Source organism: Coffea arabica, chromosome 1c, assembly GCF_036785885.1.
Source record: "Coffea arabica cultivar ET-39 chromosome 1c, Coffea Arabica ET-39 HiFi, whole genome shotgun sequence".
NCBI lineage: Eukaryota > Viridiplantae > Streptophyta > Magnoliopsida > Gentianales > Rubiaceae > Coffea > Coffea arabica.
In genome coordinates this window covers 52,751,177-52,770,934 of record NC_092310.1, presented here as the reverse complement: position 1 = coordinate 52,770,934, position 19,758 = coordinate 52,751,177, and the positions used below count along the sequence as shown (strand labels likewise).

General features: G+C 34.1%; 3 protein-coding genes across 6 annotated transcripts; 2 read left to right on the top strand and 1 right to left on the bottom strand.

Annotated features, from left to right (window-relative positions):
- Positions 1–3,353: 3,353 nt before the first annotated feature.
- Positions 3,354–7,187, top strand: LOC113727884 (ubiquitin-conjugating enzyme E2 20-like). 3 transcript variants are annotated; one of them, XM_027252274.2, is made up of 6 exons: positions 3,354–3,920; positions 4,091–4,118; positions 5,060–5,290; positions 5,938–6,001; positions 6,102–6,161; positions 6,864–7,187. In XM_027252274.2, exons 1-6 carry the CDS (start codon positions 3,787–3,789, stop codon positions 6,917–6,919), a joined length of 573 nt encoding a protein of 190 aa, XP_027108075.1. In that variant the 5' UTR covers positions 3,354–3,786; the 3' UTR covers positions 6,920–7,187. The 3 variants fall into 3 exon arrangements, with proteins under 3 accessions (XP_027108075.1, XP_071933298.1, XP_027108083.1); XM_072077197.1 differs by lacking the exon at positions 5,060–5,290 and having other exon boundaries at positions 3,391–3,920; XM_027252282.2 differs by lacking the exons at positions 3,354–3,920; positions 4,091–4,118 and having other exon boundaries at positions 5,048–5,290.
- A 131-nt stretch (positions 7,188–7,318) lies between these two features.
- On the top strand, positions 7,319–9,723 carry LOC113727240 (syntaxin-71). Its single transcript, XM_027251310.2, has 8 exons — positions 7,319–8,076; positions 8,166–8,291; positions 8,717–8,876; positions 8,980–9,065; positions 9,191–9,259; positions 9,346–9,390; positions 9,496–9,558; positions 9,643–9,723. Exons 1-8 carry the CDS (start codon positions 7,921–7,923, stop codon positions 9,721–9,723), a joined length of 786 nt encoding a protein of 261 aa, XP_027107111.2. The 5' UTR covers positions 7,319–7,920.
- A 1,229-nt stretch (positions 9,724–10,952) lies between these two features.
- On the bottom strand, positions 10,953–12,886 carry LOC140004596 (NAC transcription factor 32-like). Of its 2 annotated transcripts, XM_072077190.1 has the most exons (4): positions 12,605–12,886; positions 12,214–12,497; positions 11,443–11,884; positions 10,953–11,350 (listed from the first exon to the last, which is right to left on the bottom strand). In XM_072077190.1, exons 1-4 carry the CDS (start codon positions 12,774–12,776, stop codon positions 11,343–11,345), a joined length of 906 nt encoding a protein of 301 aa, XP_071933291.1. In that variant the 5' UTR covers positions 12,777–12,886; the 3' UTR covers positions 10,953–11,342. The 2 variants fall into 2 exon arrangements, with proteins under 2 accessions (XP_071933291.1, XP_071933286.1); XM_072077185.1 differs by having other exon boundaries at positions 10,953–11,884.
- Positions 12,887–19,758: the final 6,872 nt, after the last annotated feature.

The window sequence follows — 19,758 nt, the reverse complement described above, 5'->3', positions numbered from 1 at the left end:
ATTACACCTTCCGGAGCGGTTGTCAGAACAACCGCTCCAGCCCCGCATCCCTCCCTGACGCCACTGCGCCATTGGCCCAATGGTTACGGTTTGGAATACTCGTGTGCACAAGATGTGACATGCACGGGGCCATGGAAACTGGAAAAAGTGTACCTTACTGGCTGCCCAACTGCCAATGATGCATCCATCATTTTATCGCCATCCTCTTCGGGCAAAGTTGCAGCGGTATCGAAAGGTTGATTTGACGGCCATGATTTGATTATATATATATAAGATTTGGATCATAATTTATGCATTGATTTTAATGATGTAGGTGAGTTCTATAAAATTTTATTCTTATTCTATGTTTACAAATTATTAAAAATGAGTTACATATTAAACAAATGAGATTACACAGCGCGAGTTTGAAGTAAAACTGATCTAAATGATTTTTTTCGACAATCGTTTGGACCCTAATTTGGTTGTGAATGAAAAGTTAAAAAAAAAAGGAAAAAAATGAATCTTTTGTTTAACTTTTTAATTTTGTTACTTGTAAAGAAAATTATTTTTTCCATCCCTTATTTTCTGTCACCCTTAATATTTATGACATTCATGACTACAAAAAATGTACAGGTACTTTCATTTTTCCATATATGTTAGTAAAAAATTGCCATGAACAATCATGAAAGTAGTACCACTACCAACAATAATCCTCATCACCAGTGGTTGTTGGATCAAATGGTAAAGTGTTTGATGCCCAGTGTTTGAAACAAGTTCTCGAATTTGTTTGAGTCTTTTAAAAGGAAAAACAAACATTCCCAAAAAAAAAATTAATTGAGACCCAGTGTGATCAATGAATGTTGGGTAGTATTCACAAGAATAATAACAAGGTTGCTTCTAAGGTGGGAAGCTGAGTCATATTTGCATGGTGGGAAGAAGTAACAGGAATAGGACAACACAATTCGATGGGCCAGATAATAGACAAAAATGAAATTTGTAACCGAATACAGGTTAGAACTGGTAATGAACAAGGGCGCCGTAATTTAATTTTGGCGCTGCCTTGAGATAAAGCGTGTTTTGGAATAAAGATACCGCTTTCGCGTCTTTAGTTCGAGCATTCGTGAGATTTTTTTTGACCCAATGCAATATCCCAATTATTTTAAAATGACGTCTTTATCTCTTTGTAAATTCGAAAGATATTTTAAAGTGGTCTTTTTTCTATTTTGTTTAAAGTAATTTATCCAATTTTTGTCATTTAATTTTTTAATTCTATTTATTGGTTCAAAAGCATTTTTCCTTTATTGCATTTATCCTTTTTAATTCTTTTTTAGTATAATTTAACCAATTTTTTCTTTTTTCTTTAAGAAAAATACTATTCTTATAATATGTAAATGTGATGGCTATCCCAACTATCGATGATTACGCAAAGGTATGTGTGTGAAAATTTTCAATTGAGTAATTATTTTAGTAAATTATTCTACCGAATAAATAATCACAAATAATCAAGAAATCTTGACAATTCAAAGGTGTGTACATTTCTTGCAAATCCCAAATGCATAGATGAAAATCACAGTATGAAAGCATATGATCTTATAATTTTGCTGTTATACCTATCATTCAAATCTCTCAAATTTGGTATGTTAATCGCGTGCATTTTTTTTGTAGCTTAACCACTATTCCATCTTGTTTCTTGAGTTTCTCTATGGTTCTAAGATAATAATGGTGTTTTCTTTTTTGTTAAAACAAAAAAGGAAAAAGGTTGGCTACATTACATTAAACAAAAGAAAAACATAATTAAAAGAAGGTAAGTACAATGAACAAAAAATTGCTTTTGAACAAATAAAGAAAGGGAAAAATGTTAAACGATAAGAGCTGGGTAAATTACTTTAAACAAACAAAAAAGCAAATGTGAAGATTGTGTAAATATGGGTACACTATTATTAAGATGAAGCACTTAAAGAAACCTAGGTGACAATAAGTTATTGGATGCTTGAAAAATCCCAAATCAAAATGATCCTCATATATACTTTAAACCCTTATCTAAATATGTTAAATTGAACATAGGAGCATAACTTAACATTTAAACATCGTTGCTTCCGGATTAATAGTTAAAATGCCTTAAATTTAGTGTACTTATCAAGTTTATGATTTATAATCCATCATATTCATTATAACTAGTGGAACATATTAATAATTAAAAAGACTTGAAATTTGATATTGCAGTTGTCAAATTTGTGATTTGTAGTCGATCATGTTCATTACAACTAATGGCAGACTTAGGACCTAGTTCAGTACAATCTAATTATTTAGTATGGGAGACATCTATTTAAAACTATTGCATTATCACTAGGAGTGAAATTTGGAATTCGATTATAGCTAGTGCTCATGCACATCCAATGTGTGTGCAATCAAAAAATATATAATATTTATTATCATATATTTTAAATACATTTTTTTTATTATCAAAACAAATTTTAGTCTTTCAAATATTTTTCATAAAATAATTTTATATTAGTAGTTATACTATTTATGGGTAGTTATTTTGAAAATATATACTTAAGTAGTTAAAAGTAAAAATAGTCATGGGTAGTTACAGATAGTTAAAATAAAAATAGTTTTTATCATGACAAAAAGAAAGTTCATTTTTTTATAGGCAAAAAAGTTATATTCCATTTATAATCAAACAAATGATCAAATTCATATTCATTTTTGCACTTCAACAAGCAAGATCTAACTTGATACCATATTCATTTTTGTCAATTTATATTTTTTTGTCACTAAAAAAGTAAAATTTGACATTTTTGTATATAAAAATTATTACATATGAGTCATGTGATAATTTTAGACTAAAAAGTGGTTAAAAATTAGGTTGGGACCAAAAATTGTGAATTTAAATTTGTAAGAGATATAAAGTTAATATTTTAAAAGTAAAAGATAAAAAAATTCATTTAACGAAATATGAAAGACATTTTAAACGATTTTTTCTAAAAATATTTATCATTCAGTATGCAAGAATTGAATCTTTTCCAATTATAAATATTTCTTGTAATAATAATTAACAAGAAACCAATTTCATAACCATAACCCAGTTGGTACAGCATGTTAAGTTCGGGATCGCAATTCTGAAAATCGGACTGGCACATTAAACACCTTGTCAGTAATAACAAAACCCAGGTTTTGATGCTAGAAAGCCATTAATTCACTCAAGATTTTCGGGTTCCGTCCATCGTTAAGGCCAGGTTTGTTAAACCAACCCTACAGCCGATTGTCTTATTTCAATTGGGCCCCAATTGACATGTCAAAGACGTCCACGCTGAGTTGTCTTGTCAATACTTCATCTGCCCACGGTGGAGAGTTCACTCTACTTTCCACGCTAGAAGCAACCATAATAACAACAACAATGAAAAACATAGAAAGATTCCTTTCTTTCTTTCTTGATCCTTTCTTTCTTTCACATCAGCATATTTCTGTCTCTGTGCTGTCTGTTGCCCGTACTTTATGCATCATTTGAGCAATTAGTATCACATTGGTACTAAAATGGTATTGGAGAAGCACATGAAAGTCAGTGGAAAAAACAATCCAATCCACGTCAGGATTCCCAATTCTTCTTAGACTATATAGCACCATCATTTGTTACTCCAGTTCATCGGAAGAAAACTGAAAAACCAAATTTAATAGGAGGAAGAAGGAGAAGAAGCAGTAGGAGTTTTGGCCTGTGGGGCCATACACCAATATCCATCCAGAACAGAAAAGAGTAATCGGGAAAAGGAAGAGGAGAGCGGGAGAATCCTGACTTTGCTTTGGAATATGGAGGTCCGAAACGACGTCGGAGATGGTAACTTGTCTCCGGAAGATCACCCTCACGAACAATCGTCTCCGGCTCTGTCTAAGCAAGTTAAGTCTTCTCCTCACCCTGTCGACACCAATTCCGTTACCCAAAGGTCCTTATCTTCTTTCATTTCCTTTTCCCGGCAAACTTTTGCATTTCTATTTATCTTAATTTCTTCAATATTATTGATCAAGAATTCAAGATCTAAGCTTTTTTAAGCTTTTCCCCTTTTCCTTTCTGTTTTGCTTTTCTCCATGATTTTTCTTTTCTTTTTGTTTTCAGGTTGCAGAAAGAGTTGATGGCCCTCATGGTACCTCCCCGCCCACCCTCTTTCTCTCGTTATCTCTTCTTCTTCTTCTTCTTCTTCTTTTTGTATGTATTTAAATTTGTGCTATGACTTGATTTTATGGACCATATTTCGCTGATCTTGTAGTCCTTTAATCTTTTCTTATTTGATATCATTAATTATAGGGATGTGTAGCATTCCTGGAGTACATGCGTTTCACTTCCGTGATTTAGGTCGGTTGTAGATTTGAATAAAGTTTTATACTTTAAACACTGAGCAAAACTCAGAGGCGCATAACAGAGAATTTCTATTCGAAATTGCCGTTTCGTAATTGTCTTGATGAGCGTAGAGTGGAAAAATGTTTCCCTTTTCAAGCTGAACAATTGATTCCATTTTTCTATGCTAAAATGACATTTTTGTCGCAGGGTTGTTCTTAGTTTTCTGTTTCTCAGCTAGGTGATCAAGCGTAAGTTTGGGCTAATTAGGACTAAGCTACTGAAAACCCTGTATTCGGTTTAAAATAGTTCTGCTTTTTTTTACAACATTTCCTTGTGTAATATGAAAGGAACACTTTCTGAACCAATGCACAAGTCCTTTAGCATTGGTACAGACTCCAAACTTTTATTGGGGGGAGGGGGGTGGTGGGGGGGAATGGATAATGTGGCTGGAGTCTGGTATGAACTTCTTTTGTTCTAGTTTAAACACCGCATAAGCTCCTTGACATTTTCATTCCTCGTCTTGTTTTGGTTTTGTTGTCCATTTTTTTTTTCAATCTAAGAAAAGATTCCTTTAAAGATCGATCAACAACATCTTCTAATAAGCAATGCAGACTACAGTGCAGGCTATGGGTTTTAGTACTATAAGTTTTATTACTCCTAGATACCGGATGACGAGGTCAAGAGTGAAACTTTTGTTGCTCTAATGTGTTCTACTACTGATAGTTTCCTTTTTTCATGCATGTTCAGATGAGTGGAGGAGATCTTGGAGTGTCTGCTTTTCCGGAAGGGGAGAGCATTTTTACTTGGATTGGCACCATTGAGGGTGGTAAAGGAACTATGTATGAGGGTCTATCCTACAAGCTCTCTTTACGCTTTCCCCTCGATTACCCTTTCAAGCCTCCACAAGTAAAATTTGAGACAATGTGCTTCCATCCAAATGTTGACCAATATGGGAATATTTGTTTAGACATTTTACAGGTATCCCTCATCTATAATAGTTTTTTTGTACTGAATAAATGCCTTCATGATCCCAAAAGTATGGATAAGAAAGCACTGAATGTTATCGATAGGGAGGACTTGAAACCTAGAGATGCAAGAAATGAGAGTTGGCCTCTTTTAAATTAACTTCGACTTCTCAAAAATTCAAGGGGCTTGAAGTAGTTCTGGTTAGTAATTTTGAACTAGGAGGGCTGATTGAATTTGCTTCGATATGATCATGATGTGAAAGTTGAGTGGGTCCCACTGTGGTTCTCGTTGATTTGGTACCGCTAGAATTCGGATTGTGTAGTCATGAGTATTATCCGTTTGATTCTTTGACAAGATGAGTCCTTGTTGTAAAAGCCATTTTTTTTTGCAGACCTTACAGGGCATTTTCATGATTAACTGAGACAGTGGACATAGAAAAAAGTATATGATTCCTGTTTTATGCTTCCTATTTCTGTTTGGATTTTTTCCCACAGTTTCTTTATAGTTGGAAAAGGTTTGGAAGACAGCAGAATGAATCAATAAAGTCCCTAATCCTTCTTGTTATGCATTTATATTATCGCACACATATTTTTAGGACAATTGTGTAAGCACAATACCTGTTCTGAAGTCAATGTTAATTTTTTTTCATCTGTTTGCAGGACAAGTGGTCTTCGGCTTATGATTGCAGAACTATTCTTCTATCAATCCAGAGTCTTTTAGGAGGTAAGGAATTTCTTTTTAGTCGTTCTTCTTTTTTTCATTTTTCCTTTGCTTTTACTTGTAGATTCTAGTAATCTTTTTTCCATTTGTCATAAACATGCAGAACCCAATAATGAAAGCCCTCTCAACAGCTCTGCTGCTGCACTTTGGAAAAACCAGGAAGGTTAGCATCCTCTTCTATCTGAACTTTGATGCCAAGCCTATGCATTGCTCTATTCTACAGAATGTTCAGCAAATCCTGTCACCATTTTCCTGCTAGAATAAGAAACTTTGTATGGCTGGATGTTTGACTGTCAAAGGTTGCTTATATCTTTGTTGGCAATCACATGATTCTTTACAAGGGTTTTCAGTTTAAATGTTGGAGATCCCAAGAGACTGTGCCCATTAGATCTCAAAATAATCTCATTTGAAGATTTACTATTAAATTATGGATTAATCTTTGCTACACTAACAGTGTCGGCGTATTCAATTTTTGCACATATGTCATGAATCCAATGGTGATAGCGTATACACCGTGATTGTATATAAATTTTACTCTTAAATTATTCACTTCTCAAAACAGAAAACGTAGGTCCTGACTTTGGTGCTTTGATATCGTCAAGTTTGCACAGGCTAAAAAGCAAATCGACATGCTCTGACCCCATCTTTTAAGTTTTCAGAATTACAGTTGGATTTTCATCTTCTTTTCTGTTCCAAATCAAACAAATATTGTTAACATTCGACCTGAGATAGAACAGCATGACCTTCATAATTTGCCTCTCTGGACTGCAATGATGAAAAGGGAAGTCTTCTTCAGACAATTTGGTGGTAATAACACTACTGTCTTCTAAGAAAAACATGTTGTATGTCGAAACCTATTTTGCAGATTACAGAAAGATGGTACGCAAATATTATTATTTAAGCGGAGAAGTATCGTGTTAATGTTTAAAAGTTCATCGTCTGGAAGCTTCATTGCAATCCTCTAGCATGCGATTTTCTCAGCTTGTGATGCAAGGAGTCTCCACACAATGTAGAAAGAGTGTCACTGGGAGGAGCTAAATGTAATTGGAGCACAATTCTGCTCAGATATATACATACATATATATATATATATGACTATTTGAACATTGGGTGTTTTTTCTAGTTAGAATGGTATCTGTTGGAACTTTTAACGTTTCTATTGTTTATAAACTCATTATAGTTTATAACTTTTCATGCTGTGCGGTTTCTGTTGAGTCTATATATTTCGCAAACTCACCGGAACTGAAAACTTGTTCTTCAAAGAAGAACCGAATTTCGTAAACTTGCCCATTTCCAAGTTGCAAATTACCGTTATTTAATAATTAACTGAATTTTCTCCTCATGCTTAAAATCTTGAATGCTAGAAGATGCACCCAAAAAAAAAAAAGAAAAAGAAAGAAAGCTGAAAACCACGCTTGAATTTGATCAATTAACCAGCTGATAAAATGCTTATAATTCATGCCCGCTACTATATCATCTATCTTCATCGCGGAACTTCCTCGGAAGAATTAATTTGTGAGTGTGACTGAACCGCTCCAACGCTGCTAATGAGTTGAGTCTCCAATGCAGCCGTTGTTTATTGCGGTGGGCTTCCTTGGTTCCGATCGGTAATCCGGCACACTCCGTCGCTTTCTATTTTGTCAGCGCAATTTTTTTTTCCTTTTTTATTATTTTGTTTTGAATCTTGCCGCCACTCTGAAACCGAGTTTAACGGTCAACCGTTCGTCTTCCTAACCTTAACCAGACAAAAGAGAAAGCATGGCGACCAATCAGACCCAGAAAGAGAGGAAGAAATTTGCCTCAACAACCACATTATTCATTTTCTGATTCTCTTTCTCCATAGTTTCATTTGTTTCCAAGAACAAGTCATTGGATTTTTGTTTTCTTTTTAGGTGACAAAAGAAACAATTGAACAATAAAAGATGAGCGTGATAGATATTGTGTTCAGACTCGACGACATATGCAAGAAATACGAGAAATACGACGTTGAAAAGCAGCGTTCCCTCAAGACCTCCTCTGAGGATGCCTTTGCTCGCCTCTTTGCTTCCTTCGAGTCCCAAATCGAAGCTGCTCTCCAGGTCCATCATCTTTCCATTCAACGATGATAATTCACATTTATATCATTGGGTCTGATGTTTCAATTTCTTTTTTTGCTCTAAATTTGTAGAAGTCGGAGATGGCTGCAATGGAGACAAGCAGGGCAAAGGTGGTGGCTATGAATGCTGAGGTTCGGCGCGTAAAGGCCAGATTAATGGAAGAGGTTCCTAAATTGCAGAAACTCGCCCAGAAGAAGGTGGATTCCCTTTTTTCATATTTTCTAAAATTATGTTTCGTGTTTCATGATTTAAGGTTATTTTGTCAGTTGTTCTTAATTGGTTTCTGTTTCATTTTTATTTTTTGTGCTTTGTGAATAATCCATCTTGTACTTGTTATAATTTGAGAGAATTCTGATGTTGAGATTATTTTAATGGCCGTGGACAGAAATTATTATATGGTTGAACATAATGTGCCTCTGTGTGTGTGTGTGTGTGTGTTATCAATCTAAATGTGAGGTAGAAAGTTGAAATCATAGAGAAGTGCTGAAATTGTTGAAGGAACTTAAAGTTTTAATTAGCCTTCTTTACCCTTGCCAGTTCTCTGGTTTTGACCCTCTAAATCTTGGATTAATCCACCGGGTTCATTAGCACTGAACAATTTAATCAATCTTAATGTGAACAGGTCAAGGGGATCACAAAGGAAGAACTAGAGATTCGTTACGATCTGGTTCTAGCATTACCGGAGAGGATTCGTGCCATACCAGATGGAACTTCCAGTGCTGCAAAACAAACAGGAGGTTGGGGTGCTTCAGCGTCTAAAAGAAATATTAAATTTGACTCAGGTTATAATCCATTTAATTAACAGGGATCCTTTAATAATAATTCTGATGTCTATGGCTTCTTTTTTGATGGTTCTATTGTGCTTTATTGATATCTGGAAACCAGATGGGCACTTGGGTGATGATTTCTTTCAACAATCTGAAGAATCAAGCCAATTTAGGGAAGAGTATGAAATGCGCAAACTAAAACAGGCTTGTAACTCATTTAATCCTCTTCAGTTCTTTGTTGTTACCCTTTACTATGGCTTTTCCGTCAACAGCTTCACAGACACAGCTGTAATTCTCATTCTAACGTAGTCTTGCTCAAATTGTCTTAGGATCAAGGTTTAGACGTTATCTCAGAAGGTCTGGATACACTGAAAAATCTGGCTCAAGATATGAATGAGGTTAGCATTTATCCATGTGTTTATGCCGCTGGAAATTGATCACTTTTATTTATCTCATTCATGATACTTAATTTTTTTGGTTTCAGGAGCTGGATAGGCAAGTTCCCTTAATTGATGAAATTGACACTAAGGTTTGAAAAACTTGTACTTTGGTTTTTTTTTTTTTTTCCATGAAATTGCTGTCACAATGATTTTGAAGATTTTCATGGGATGTATTCTTTGGTATATATTTACAGGTGGACAAAGCAACATCTGAGCTCAAAAACACAAACGTTAAACTCAAGCACAAAATAACTGAGGTTTTTCCCCTCAACAATTATTATTTAGAGCATGCTTTTGCATTTATGGATTTTGAATAGACTGTTTTCCTGAAATTGTTCCAGATTAGGTCCAGTCAAAACATGTGTATCGACATCATTCTTTTATGTATTCTTCTCGGAATCGCTGCCTACTTGTACAAGTGAGTTACTCAACCTTCTTATCGTGAAGAAAAAGATGATTTGATTTGATTTGTTTCCCATGTGTTATGCTTGTTCTGTCTCATCGCATGGAGGCTATGACCTGTTAGTGCCCTTGAAGGTATTTCTAAATTATGCTGATGGACTCCATGGTTATCGTCCCTTATTAACCGCTCACTGCTCTCCTCATGAACACCACTTTCTCCATCTTAGTTGCTGTGAAGTAAAAGAAAATTACTGTATACTGTCTTGAGAATATCGATTGGCGCTTGTGTAGCTATTAATTACTATGATTTTTTACATGTGGAATGCCAACAGCTACATCAACACAATTTGTTTTTTCTGCATGAATTGCTATTGCAATCCACCTGAAATCTCAATAGAAGCTGACAAATTCAATGGAAAAAAAAAATCTTACTTCTAAAATTCATGGTATCATCATGACAACATGCTGTTTTTATCGTTTGCAGTATACTGACTAACTAGTCGACACGTTCTCATCTCCCTGATGATCTTCCGGTCTGGTACTTGCAGTCGCTTTGCTGCACTTCGACCATCTCAGACGAATTTCTCATACCAACTTCAGTGAATTGGTTTACTATTACCCATTGAAGAAGGGGCATCATCTATTTAGACTGTCGTGTTTCCTGTTAGATGTTACTTTTGTGCGAAAATATAGTAAATCGGGGATTAAAATCTGTGATGATTATCAAAATACTGTGAATAGCTAGCTGGTCAAAAGCCTTGAGCAGAATTTGCTTGCTCTTACGATGTTGGGAGAGTTGGTGCATGAATCTTCATTGAGCTTCAATATATCTGACTTGGGGATACAGCTTCTTGTTACTATGATCAGATTGGTCTATTACATTTATAATCAAGGCAACTAATGTACTTTCATTCACTGCATCTAGCTCTCTGTTTTTCTCTCAAGTTATGAAAAAATTTCACCCGTATGTTTTGCTACCTCTCTCCCTCTCGTGATATATTGAGAAGATGAAGTAATGCAATTTAGGGTCATATATATATATATATATATATATATATATATATATATATATATATATATATATATATATACATACATATATAGCTGATAGGAAGAGCTGCGTCCCTCCACATCAGTAAACTCCTAAATTTTTTTACTTTCTACATTGTTCTTCCATTTCATATTCAGAGCTACCAATAGTCGTGCCCATGTATAGATCAACTCAGCTTTCAGGTCAACCTAACAAAAGTTGGGCAACGAAATTCTTTCTCAATTGAGATTCCATTGGCAAAGCTGAGCGAATAACTGAATCAGAGTCTATGACGTAAATGTCAACGTTTGCAACATAGTATATAACTTAAAAATGGAAATGAAAGACGCAATAGGCAACCAAACTATAGGCTAGCAAACATTAAAAAAAATAAAATAAAAGTACACATTATTTGTTAAGTTCCCAGATACTAGTAAAGGGGTAATAGCATTAACTGCCATCCATCGGTACACAAAGACCGATGCTTCAAGCGTCGTACTGGCTACTGTATCATCTATGCGCTGTGAGTTTTGGCGCATTCAGTTTAAGAGTGAAATTCAGAGGAAGCTTGCCTGTTACTGCAGAAATTTTGCCGCAAATGCAGACACATCAAGCTCCTGTAAGGTCATCATAGCACTGGATAATTTGAGCTTGAACATGTCTTCAAGAGATTGATGTTAATTATAGAAGCTTGTACAATCCATATTACCAGCTAGGAAAAACTCGTTCAGATTTGTCATTGCTTTCTCGGATGGAGGGATGCTCTCATATCCAATCTCTTCAATAGGTTTTCCCTGCTGGTTCAAGGAACTTGGAAAGAAAGAATTTGCCACTTGATTCTCCTTGATTAGTCCATGTTCATATACTGTCTCGCAGTTCTGGGATTTGTTGCCGCCGTGATAGGTTGCTATTGTGTTTGTCTCAATGGGAGGCAAATCTTGAGTAGCAAGCAGTTTTGCCAACAGGTGACAATCTTTTGATAGGAAATAGGTGGAGCAGATATCTGAGGCGTTATTTGCTGGGTATGCTGGAGGGAGTTCCTTCAGGTTTGGGGTGTCTTCCATCACCGTGTTCGGACTTTGAGGAACTTCCCATGAATTCTTTGACATGGTGCCTTTTTGCCTAATCCGGCATAGGACCCAGTCATCCAACTGCAAGAGATGGGCCAAAATTTAGCCACAGTTGATTTGATTGATGAAAGTGATCCTCTTGTATATTTCCAAAGTCGTTTAAAATCGAAATAAAAACTATTGCATCCAACCGCGTTTCAGGGCTTAAAAGAGAGAGGACTATACTTCTAGAAAACTAAAACCGTAAACAATCCCTATCGTTTTCTGGCTCTTGGCGTTGCTTCTACAATAATTGTAGCCTTTTTCATGAATCATGATATGGAGAACACAGCACAGTTATCGTCTAGTTCTCATGCATTAACAATAGGCAATATGAATGAGCAGATCAATGTATTTAGCCAATTACTTACCCTCATGGACCCTTTAGACCTTGATGGCTTTTTATGGGTGTCAGGAAGTCGGTACTCGATCATGATCCAGTCCGTCTTGACTCCGTTCAGAGGTTTTCCGATGTAGAAGACAAGAGATTTCTTGATTCCTATTCTTGCTCCAGATGAACTGAGAATAGGTTTGTCAGTTCCAGTAGCCCTCCAATATCCTGAAGCTGCCGTCCTGTTAGGCTGTGCACCATTTGGGTACTTCCGGTCCCTCGGGCTGAAGAAGTACCATTCTTCCTCTCCAAACAACGCCTTCTCTGTTCATTCCAAATATGAAAAGTAAGTCGTGATCCCTCAATAAAACTACTGAATAGGAAATAGTTTGTACAAATAAATATCTGAGTAGATAAGTTGGAGAACAAACTTGGCAAGTCCCAAGGATTATGGCTGTAAAGCTCGATTTCGCCTACAACAGCAGCTGGCAGTGGACGAGAATTCACTTTGTTGTGGAGATAAAAAACGATGAGCTCTTCGTCAGAAGGATGGAATCTGACGCCAGGAGGAAACTGGAAGCTAGAAATGGGTTGTGTCTCCATTGAAACAAGTTCCCGGATTCTATTTGCCTGGTGATCAGCAGGCTGGCTGCAAAGCACAAAGACCGGTGATGGACACACATATATAGATAGCAGTCATATATAGATGGTGGTTGAGTCCCCGTCAGTTCTACATAGGTTCAGTTCGATAATATAGATAAAGTCACAATAAACAAAAAAAAAGAAAAGAAAAAAAGATAGTAGTCATATGTCACGTGCATTTCACGTGATTATAATGTCAAGAAATATAATTTTCTTATACATTAAAATTTATTTGAGAAAATTTTAACAAATTTAATGTTTGCATGTTTTTATTTTCTTTTTCTTTTTCTTTTTCATCTTATTTAACTAATTGTCATTAAAAACATTATTTTAAAAGAAAAAAGGATTACAAAATGTTATATCTACAAATTCATATAAATTCTCCAGAGAAGCTTTTACAAATGAGCATACATTCAATTTTAAATAGGGATAATTTTAGAAACCTCCCTTGAGGTCTCTGACAATTTAAGTCCATTCCCCTCAGGTTTAAGAAATTACACTTATCTCTTTTGACATAGTAAAATACCTATAATGCCCTCCATTTGCTAGACAATTTTTAATTTAAGGCAATAAATTTTTTAAATCTAAAAAAATCTATTTTTTGTCTCTTGTCTTTTTTTGCTTGTCTATTTCTAGTTAATCTAACCTCTTTTTATTATCTTCAGTTTTGTGGATATTAGCAAATTGAAATTACAAAATCTATAGAGGGAGTAGATTATGTGTCAAATTAGAAGAAAAAGAAAAGACTCATAGTGATAGAAAAATAAATAATGAAATTGATGATTGAAATAGGGAGAAGAATTAAAGATGTGAAATTTGTTATGTTTTATTTGTTGTTAAGAAAAACTTTTATAAAATGTCAATAATTACATAGGGATTTCTTTTATTGGATTAGAAAATTTTTATTATGAATTTATTGTGGAGGTATAATTTATTCTCTAATTTTGAAATATTAATATTTTTAAGGCCATAGGAGAATTGTAATGGTGATTCTAGATTAGATTAACTTGTATTGAAAAGGTATTTGACCATTAATGTTTAATTTGGGGGTATAAAATTGGTTGCCAAGGGGGTTTGTGTGTGTTTTTTCTTTTTTCTTTTTTTTAGCATAGCAAGTATTGATACTGTATATACAATTTGGGATCTTTTGAACGACTACTTGATTTTAGAAGTTATACTTGAATGGTTGTTAGGAATTAGACCTGTTGATTTGTGTAAAGTGTGGAAGAAAATGATTGAATGTTTTTCTTTCTCAGTTTGGTACAAAAGGGCAACTTTGGTTTTTTTTTTGAGAAAATCTAGCTTGTTGAACCTATATTATTACTAAACAGTAAAAGTATGGGAGGTATATGTAATTTTTAAAACTTGAGAGGAGCTCTCTGTAATTGTTAGAAACCTCAGGAGAGGTTTGTGAAATTATTCCTTTTAAATAATGGTTTTGAGGACAATTAATTAAAAGAGATGAAAAATTAACATGAAAAAAAGATTTGACCAAATATGAAATGATTTGACAAAAATATCAATATTTTGAATGGCATGTATAATATCAATATTTCTAGTTTTTTCTTTTGTCCTTTCTTTTTTTTTTCATGACGAACAAATTATGATAACACTGCTGAATTTTTTTTATTTTTAATTAGATATATGGCTAATTTTTTATTTTTCTTTTGAAGTTGGATGACCTAAATTTGCATGCTAAGTAAAAATTATTTGTTTGCTAACCACTAGAGTCGGTCCAGTGTTTAAGGTAAAGCTCTTAGAATTCTCTTCGATATCAAATTCACGGTTCGAATTTTATACTTAGAGATGAAAAAGATGTGGTCAGGGCTGGTAGGGTAAAAGAATAAAATAAAATAAAATAGAAAATACTTGTTTGCATAAATATTTGGTGCATGTTCTACCATTATTATTTTTCATGTTAGATAAGTTGAATTTTTCAATATCTTGATGAAATTCCTTGATAAAGTTACATGCATCTTTTTTTGAAAATGAAGAGATGTATATTCTTAGAAGTTAAACTCCTTGTATTATTTTGTGTGTTATTTCTATTAACAATGGAGTACAAATGATCCACAACATATAAATTTTTTCTATCTAATTGTTATTTTGGAGAATTGAAATTTCATTGAATAAGATAATTGAGTTTTTTATTTTATTTTATTTTATTTTTTATTTTTTATGCAGGATCTGGCATAAAACACAAACGAACGAAGAATCTGTTATCCTGAAAGCACCTTGTTTTGGTATTAATAGCAATATTTTTAAAGATTTGAAAATTAATTAGCCTGTGACTAATCATGAATTTTTAGTGAAAATAGAATGCCAAGAGAAACATTAGGTTGGAATGTTATATTTTGTTTATTGTGTTCATAATTCAAATTTTATAAAGGACAATTTTTTCCTAACTATGACAATTATTGCTATTATTAAAAAGCAATAAATCTAATTATTAGGGAGAAGAGTATTTTGGACAAATAGACAACTAAGACCAATACCTGGTTAGTCTTAATGCTTATTGTCATTAACTGTTATTTTCTTCTAAATCAAAAGATATGATATAATGAATTTTAATCATCATAAAAAATTTAAAAGAGTGTAATATGAAACTTCAATCATCAATTAATAAAAGCATAATTAGAATAATAAAAACTAAGATCACGTAGAGTTGCACTCCAAAATACTTATGGTACTTTTTATAGGGAGATGGGTACTTGGACAAATAGAAAACTAAAACCAAATCTTGCTTAGTCTATAATGCTTATTGTTATCAACTATTATTTATTCTAAATCAATAGATATGATATAATGAATTTTAATCATCACAAAAAATTAAAAGGGATATAATACAAAATCTCAATCATCAATTAATAAGAGTATAATTGAAATAGCAAAAACTAAAATCGCTCACACTTACATTATAAAGTACCAAGACTCGTGGCACCTTTTATATAGTCATGATAGTCACAATAATAAATCCCTCGGAGAGTTGAGAGTCGCCTCTTTTAAATTAACCTCTACTTCTCAAATATTTTTTTTATCAAACGGCAATATCTACTCTACTTCTACTTCTATTCCTATTTTATAACCAACTGAACCAATTGAAGAATTATAAAGAATTAAACTACTATTGAATCAGACAAATACACAATGCATCCATATGAATTTTGAAAAAATCGAGAACTAAAGAAAGCAATAGGAGGCAAGATTTAAATATTTAACCTTCCACTTCAATAAAATTTAAAAGTCTTTGCTGATGGCACTTAAAGTCTTTGGTGGCCAACAGCTCAAATATCAAGGAGGTTAAAGTAGATCTGGCTAGTTATTTTGAACTGGGAGGGCTGATTGACTTTGCTTCATTTGTGATCGTGATGTGAATGTTGAGTGGGTTCCACTGTGGCTCTCATTGATTTTGGTACTAGCTTAGTTTAGGAGTTGTGATTTGACGAGAAAAAAAGGAAAGTGACGGGAATGACATTTTCTCCAATGCCTAGGAGTCTTTGTTGAGCAGAAAGGATGTAAAGTGTATGATTTTGACAGATGAGCTCCTACAGTCCTATTGCAATGGTTGTCAAAGCATTTGGGCGGAAGGCACAGGAAAAGTTAAGAATGCCAAACAAAATTTTTTTAAATGCTAATTTTGTGCGTTCAAATGTGTCTTGAACAAATTTTTATTATATGTATATATCCAAAATCATTCTTTTTTTTCAACCATAACTCTCAAATAATATTAAAATCTTTTATCTTCTTTTTTTTCTTTTTTTTTTTTTATAACTTAACATTTCCCATCATTTCTTTTCTAACCTAAACTTAAAAACTAGATGTTAGAATTCGGATTGTGTACTCATAAGTATTATCCGTTCGATTCTTTGTCAAGATTAGTCCTTGTTGTAAAAGCCATTTTTTTTACAGACCTTACAAGGCACTTTCATGATTAACTGAGATACCAGAAATGGAATTATGAAAAAGTATAAGATTCCTGTTTTATGCTTCCTATTTCTGTTTGGATTTTCTTCCACCAGTTCTCTTATAGTTGGAACAGGTTTGGAAGACAACAGAATGAATCAATAAAGTCCCCAATCCTTCTTGTTATGCATTTATAATATCGCACACATATTTTTAGGACAATCGTGTAAGCACAATACCTGTTCTGAAGTCAATGTCAATTTTTTTTTCATCTTTCATCTGTTTGCAGGACAAGTGGTCTTCGGCTTATGATTGCAGAACTATTCTTCTATCAATCCAGAGTCTTTTAGGAGGTAAGGAATTTCTTTTTGGTCGTTCTTCTTTTTTTCATTTTTCCTTTGCTTTTACTTGTAGATTCTAGAAATCTTTTTTCCACTTGTCATAAACATGCAGAACCCAATAATGAAAGCCCTCTCAACAGCTCTGCTGCTGCACTTTGGAAAAACCAGGAAGGTTAGCTTCCCGTTCTATCTGAACTTTGATGCCAAGCCTATGCATTGCTCTATTCTACAGATTGTTCAGTAAATCTTGTCACTAATTTCCTGCAAGAATAAGAAACTTTGTATGGCTGGATGTCTGTCTGTCAAAGGTTGCTTATATCTTAGTTCGCAATCACATGATCCTTTAAAGGGTACTCAGTTGGAGATCCCAAGAGATTGTGGCCATTAGAACTCAAAATAATCTCATTTGAAATTTCGCATTGGGACTACAGTATTTAATCTTTTGTTTCAAGTGTTGATTGTGGGACTAAATTAGCATTCTGAGCCTGTATTTTGCGAGGCACAAGCTAATTAATTAGTTTGACTACTTTCAGTTTCAAATTGAGTTTCTTACCTTGTATGTAGGTTCTGTAGCCCAAACATTCTTCAACACAGTAGTATTTACGTCCCTTAAATGGAATGTGGTAGTCCCAAATAGAAGCTGCTCTCCAGGTCCATTCGTCTTTCGATTCAACGGTGATAATTCACATTTACATCATTGGGTCTGATGTTTCAATTTCTTTTTTAGCTCTAAATTTGTAGAAACCGGAGATGGCTACAATGGAGACAAGCAGGGCAAAGGTGGTGGCTATAAATGCTGAGGTTCGACGCGTAAAGGCCAGATTAATGGAAGAGGTTCCTAAATTGCAGAAACTCGCCCAGAAGAAGGTGGATTCCCTTTTTTTCATATTTTCTAAAATTATGTTTCATATTTCATAATTTAAGATTATTTTGTTAGTTGTTCTTAATTGATTTGCAATTGCAAAAACTGCAACCAAAAAATGCGATGTTTCAGTTTTTTGCCTTCCGTTTCATTTTTATTTTTCGTGCTTTGTGAATAATCCATCTTGTACTAATTATAATTTGAGAGAATTCTGATGTTGGAATTATTTTAATGGCCATGAACAGAAATTATTCTGATGTGTGTGTGTGAGGTAGAAAGTTGAAATCATAGAGAAGTACTGAAATTGTTGAAGGAACTTTTAATGTTTTAGTCCCGCTCAAATTGTCTGAGGATCAGGTCTGGATACACTGAAAAATCTGGGTCAAGATATGAATGAGGTTAGCTGTAGCATTTATCCATGTGTTTATGCTTGAGATGCTGCTGGGAATTGATCACTTTTATTTATCTCATTCATGATACCAATTTTTTTTTTTTGGGTTTCAGGAGCTTGATAGGCAAGTCCCCTTAATTGATGAAATTGATACTAAGGTTTGAAAAACGGGTACTTGGTTTTTTTGTTTTTTCATGAAATTTCTGTCACAATAATGATTTTGAAGATTTTCATGGGATGCATTCTTTGGTATTTACAGGTGGACACGGCAACATCTGAGCTCAAAAACACGAACGTTAAACTCAAGCACACGTGTGACTATGTTTGGATCTTTCAGTTTTTCAAAAAAAAACTGGTCGTGACCCATGAATTACTATTATTTAGAGCATGCTTTTGCATTTATGGATTTTGTGTTGACTAGTCTCCTGAAATTGTTCCAGATTAGGTCCAGTCAAAACATGCGTACCGACATCATTCTTTTATGCATTCTTCTTCTCGGAATTGCTGCCTACTTGTACAAGTGAGTTACTCAACCTTATCGTGAACGTGCTATGTTTCCCATGTGTTATGTTGGTTCGGTCTCATCGCATGGAGGCTATGAGCTGCTGGTGCCCATCGCAGGAAGGTACTTCTAAATAATGCTGAGTTATCGTCCCTTATTGACCACTCACCGCTCTCCCCATTAACATCACTTTCTTCTGTTAGTTGCTGTGAAGTGAAAGAAAATTACTGTATACTGTCTTTAGCTATTAATTACTATGATTTTATACATGTAGAATACCAACAACTACATCAACACATTTTGTTTTTTCTGCATGAATTGCTATTGCAATCCACCTGAAATCTCAATGGAAGCTGACAAATTCAATGGAAAAAAAAAAAAATCTTACTTTTAAAATTCATGGTATCATCATGACAAAATGCTGTTTTTATCTTTGGCAGTATACCGACTAAGTAGTCAAAATGTTCTCATCTCTCTGATGATCTTCCAGTCTGGTACTTGCAGTCGCTTTGCTGGATTTCGACCATCTCTGACGCATTTCTCGTACCAACTTCAGTGAATCCTGGTTTACTTTACCGCTTTAAGGGGCATTATCTATTTAGACGATCGTGTTTCCAGGTAGATGTTAGTACTGGCTGTTACTTTTGTGCGAAAATATAGTAAATTTGATGATTAAAATCTGTGATGATTATTATTATCAAACTACTGTAAATCACTGGTCAAAACCCTTGAGCAGAATTTGCTTCCTCTTACAATGTTGGGAGAGTTGGTGCATGAATCTTCATTGAGCTTCAATATGTCTGACTTGGGGATACAGCTTCTTGTTACTTTGATCAGATCTGTCTATTAAATTTGTAATCACGGCAACTAAAGTACTTTCATTCACTGCATCTAGCTCTCTGTTTTTCTCTTTAAGTTCTGAAAAATTTTCACCCGTATAATGT

Excerpts from the sequence above, each read along its gene's own strand:
- LOC140004596 (XM_072077185.1), bottom strand. The coding sequence starts at position 12,776 with ATGGAGACACAACCCATTTCTAGCTTCCAGTTTCCTCCTGGCGTCAGA. Across the intron at positions 12,498-12,604 it reads TAATCCTTGGGACTTGCCAA|AGAAGGCGTTGTTTGGAGAG; the intron begins GTTTGTTCTCCA and ends TGGAATGAACAG. Across the intron at positions 11,885-12,213 it reads GGTCTAAAGGGTCCATGAGG|TTGGATGACTGGGTCCTATG; the intron begins GTAAGTAATTGG and ends CATCTCTTGCAG.
- LOC113727884 (XM_027252274.2), top strand. The coding sequence starts at position 3,787 with ATGGAGGTCCGAAACGACGTCGGAGATGGTAACTTGTCTCCGGAAGAT. Across the intron at positions 4,119-5,059 it reads AAGAGTTGATGGCCCTCATG|ATGAGTGGAGGAGATCTTGG; the intron begins GTACCTCCCCGC and ends ATGCATGTTCAG. Across the intron at positions 6,002-6,101 it reads AATCCAGAGTCTTTTAGGAG|AACCCAATAATGAAAGCCCT; the intron begins GTAAGGAATTTC and ends ATAAACATGCAG.
- LOC113727240 (XM_027251310.2), top strand. The coding sequence starts at position 7,921 with ATGAGCGTGATAGATATTGTGTTCAGACTCGACGACATATGCAAGAAA. Across the intron at positions 9,260-9,345 it reads TGGCTCAAGATATGAATGAG|GAGCTGGATAGGCAAGTTCC; the intron begins GTTAGCATTTAT and ends TTTTGGTTTCAG. Across the intron at positions 9,559-9,642 it reads TCAAGCACAAAATAACTGAG|ATTAGGTCCAGTCAAAACAT; the intron begins GTTTTTCCCCTC and ends AAATTGTTCCAG.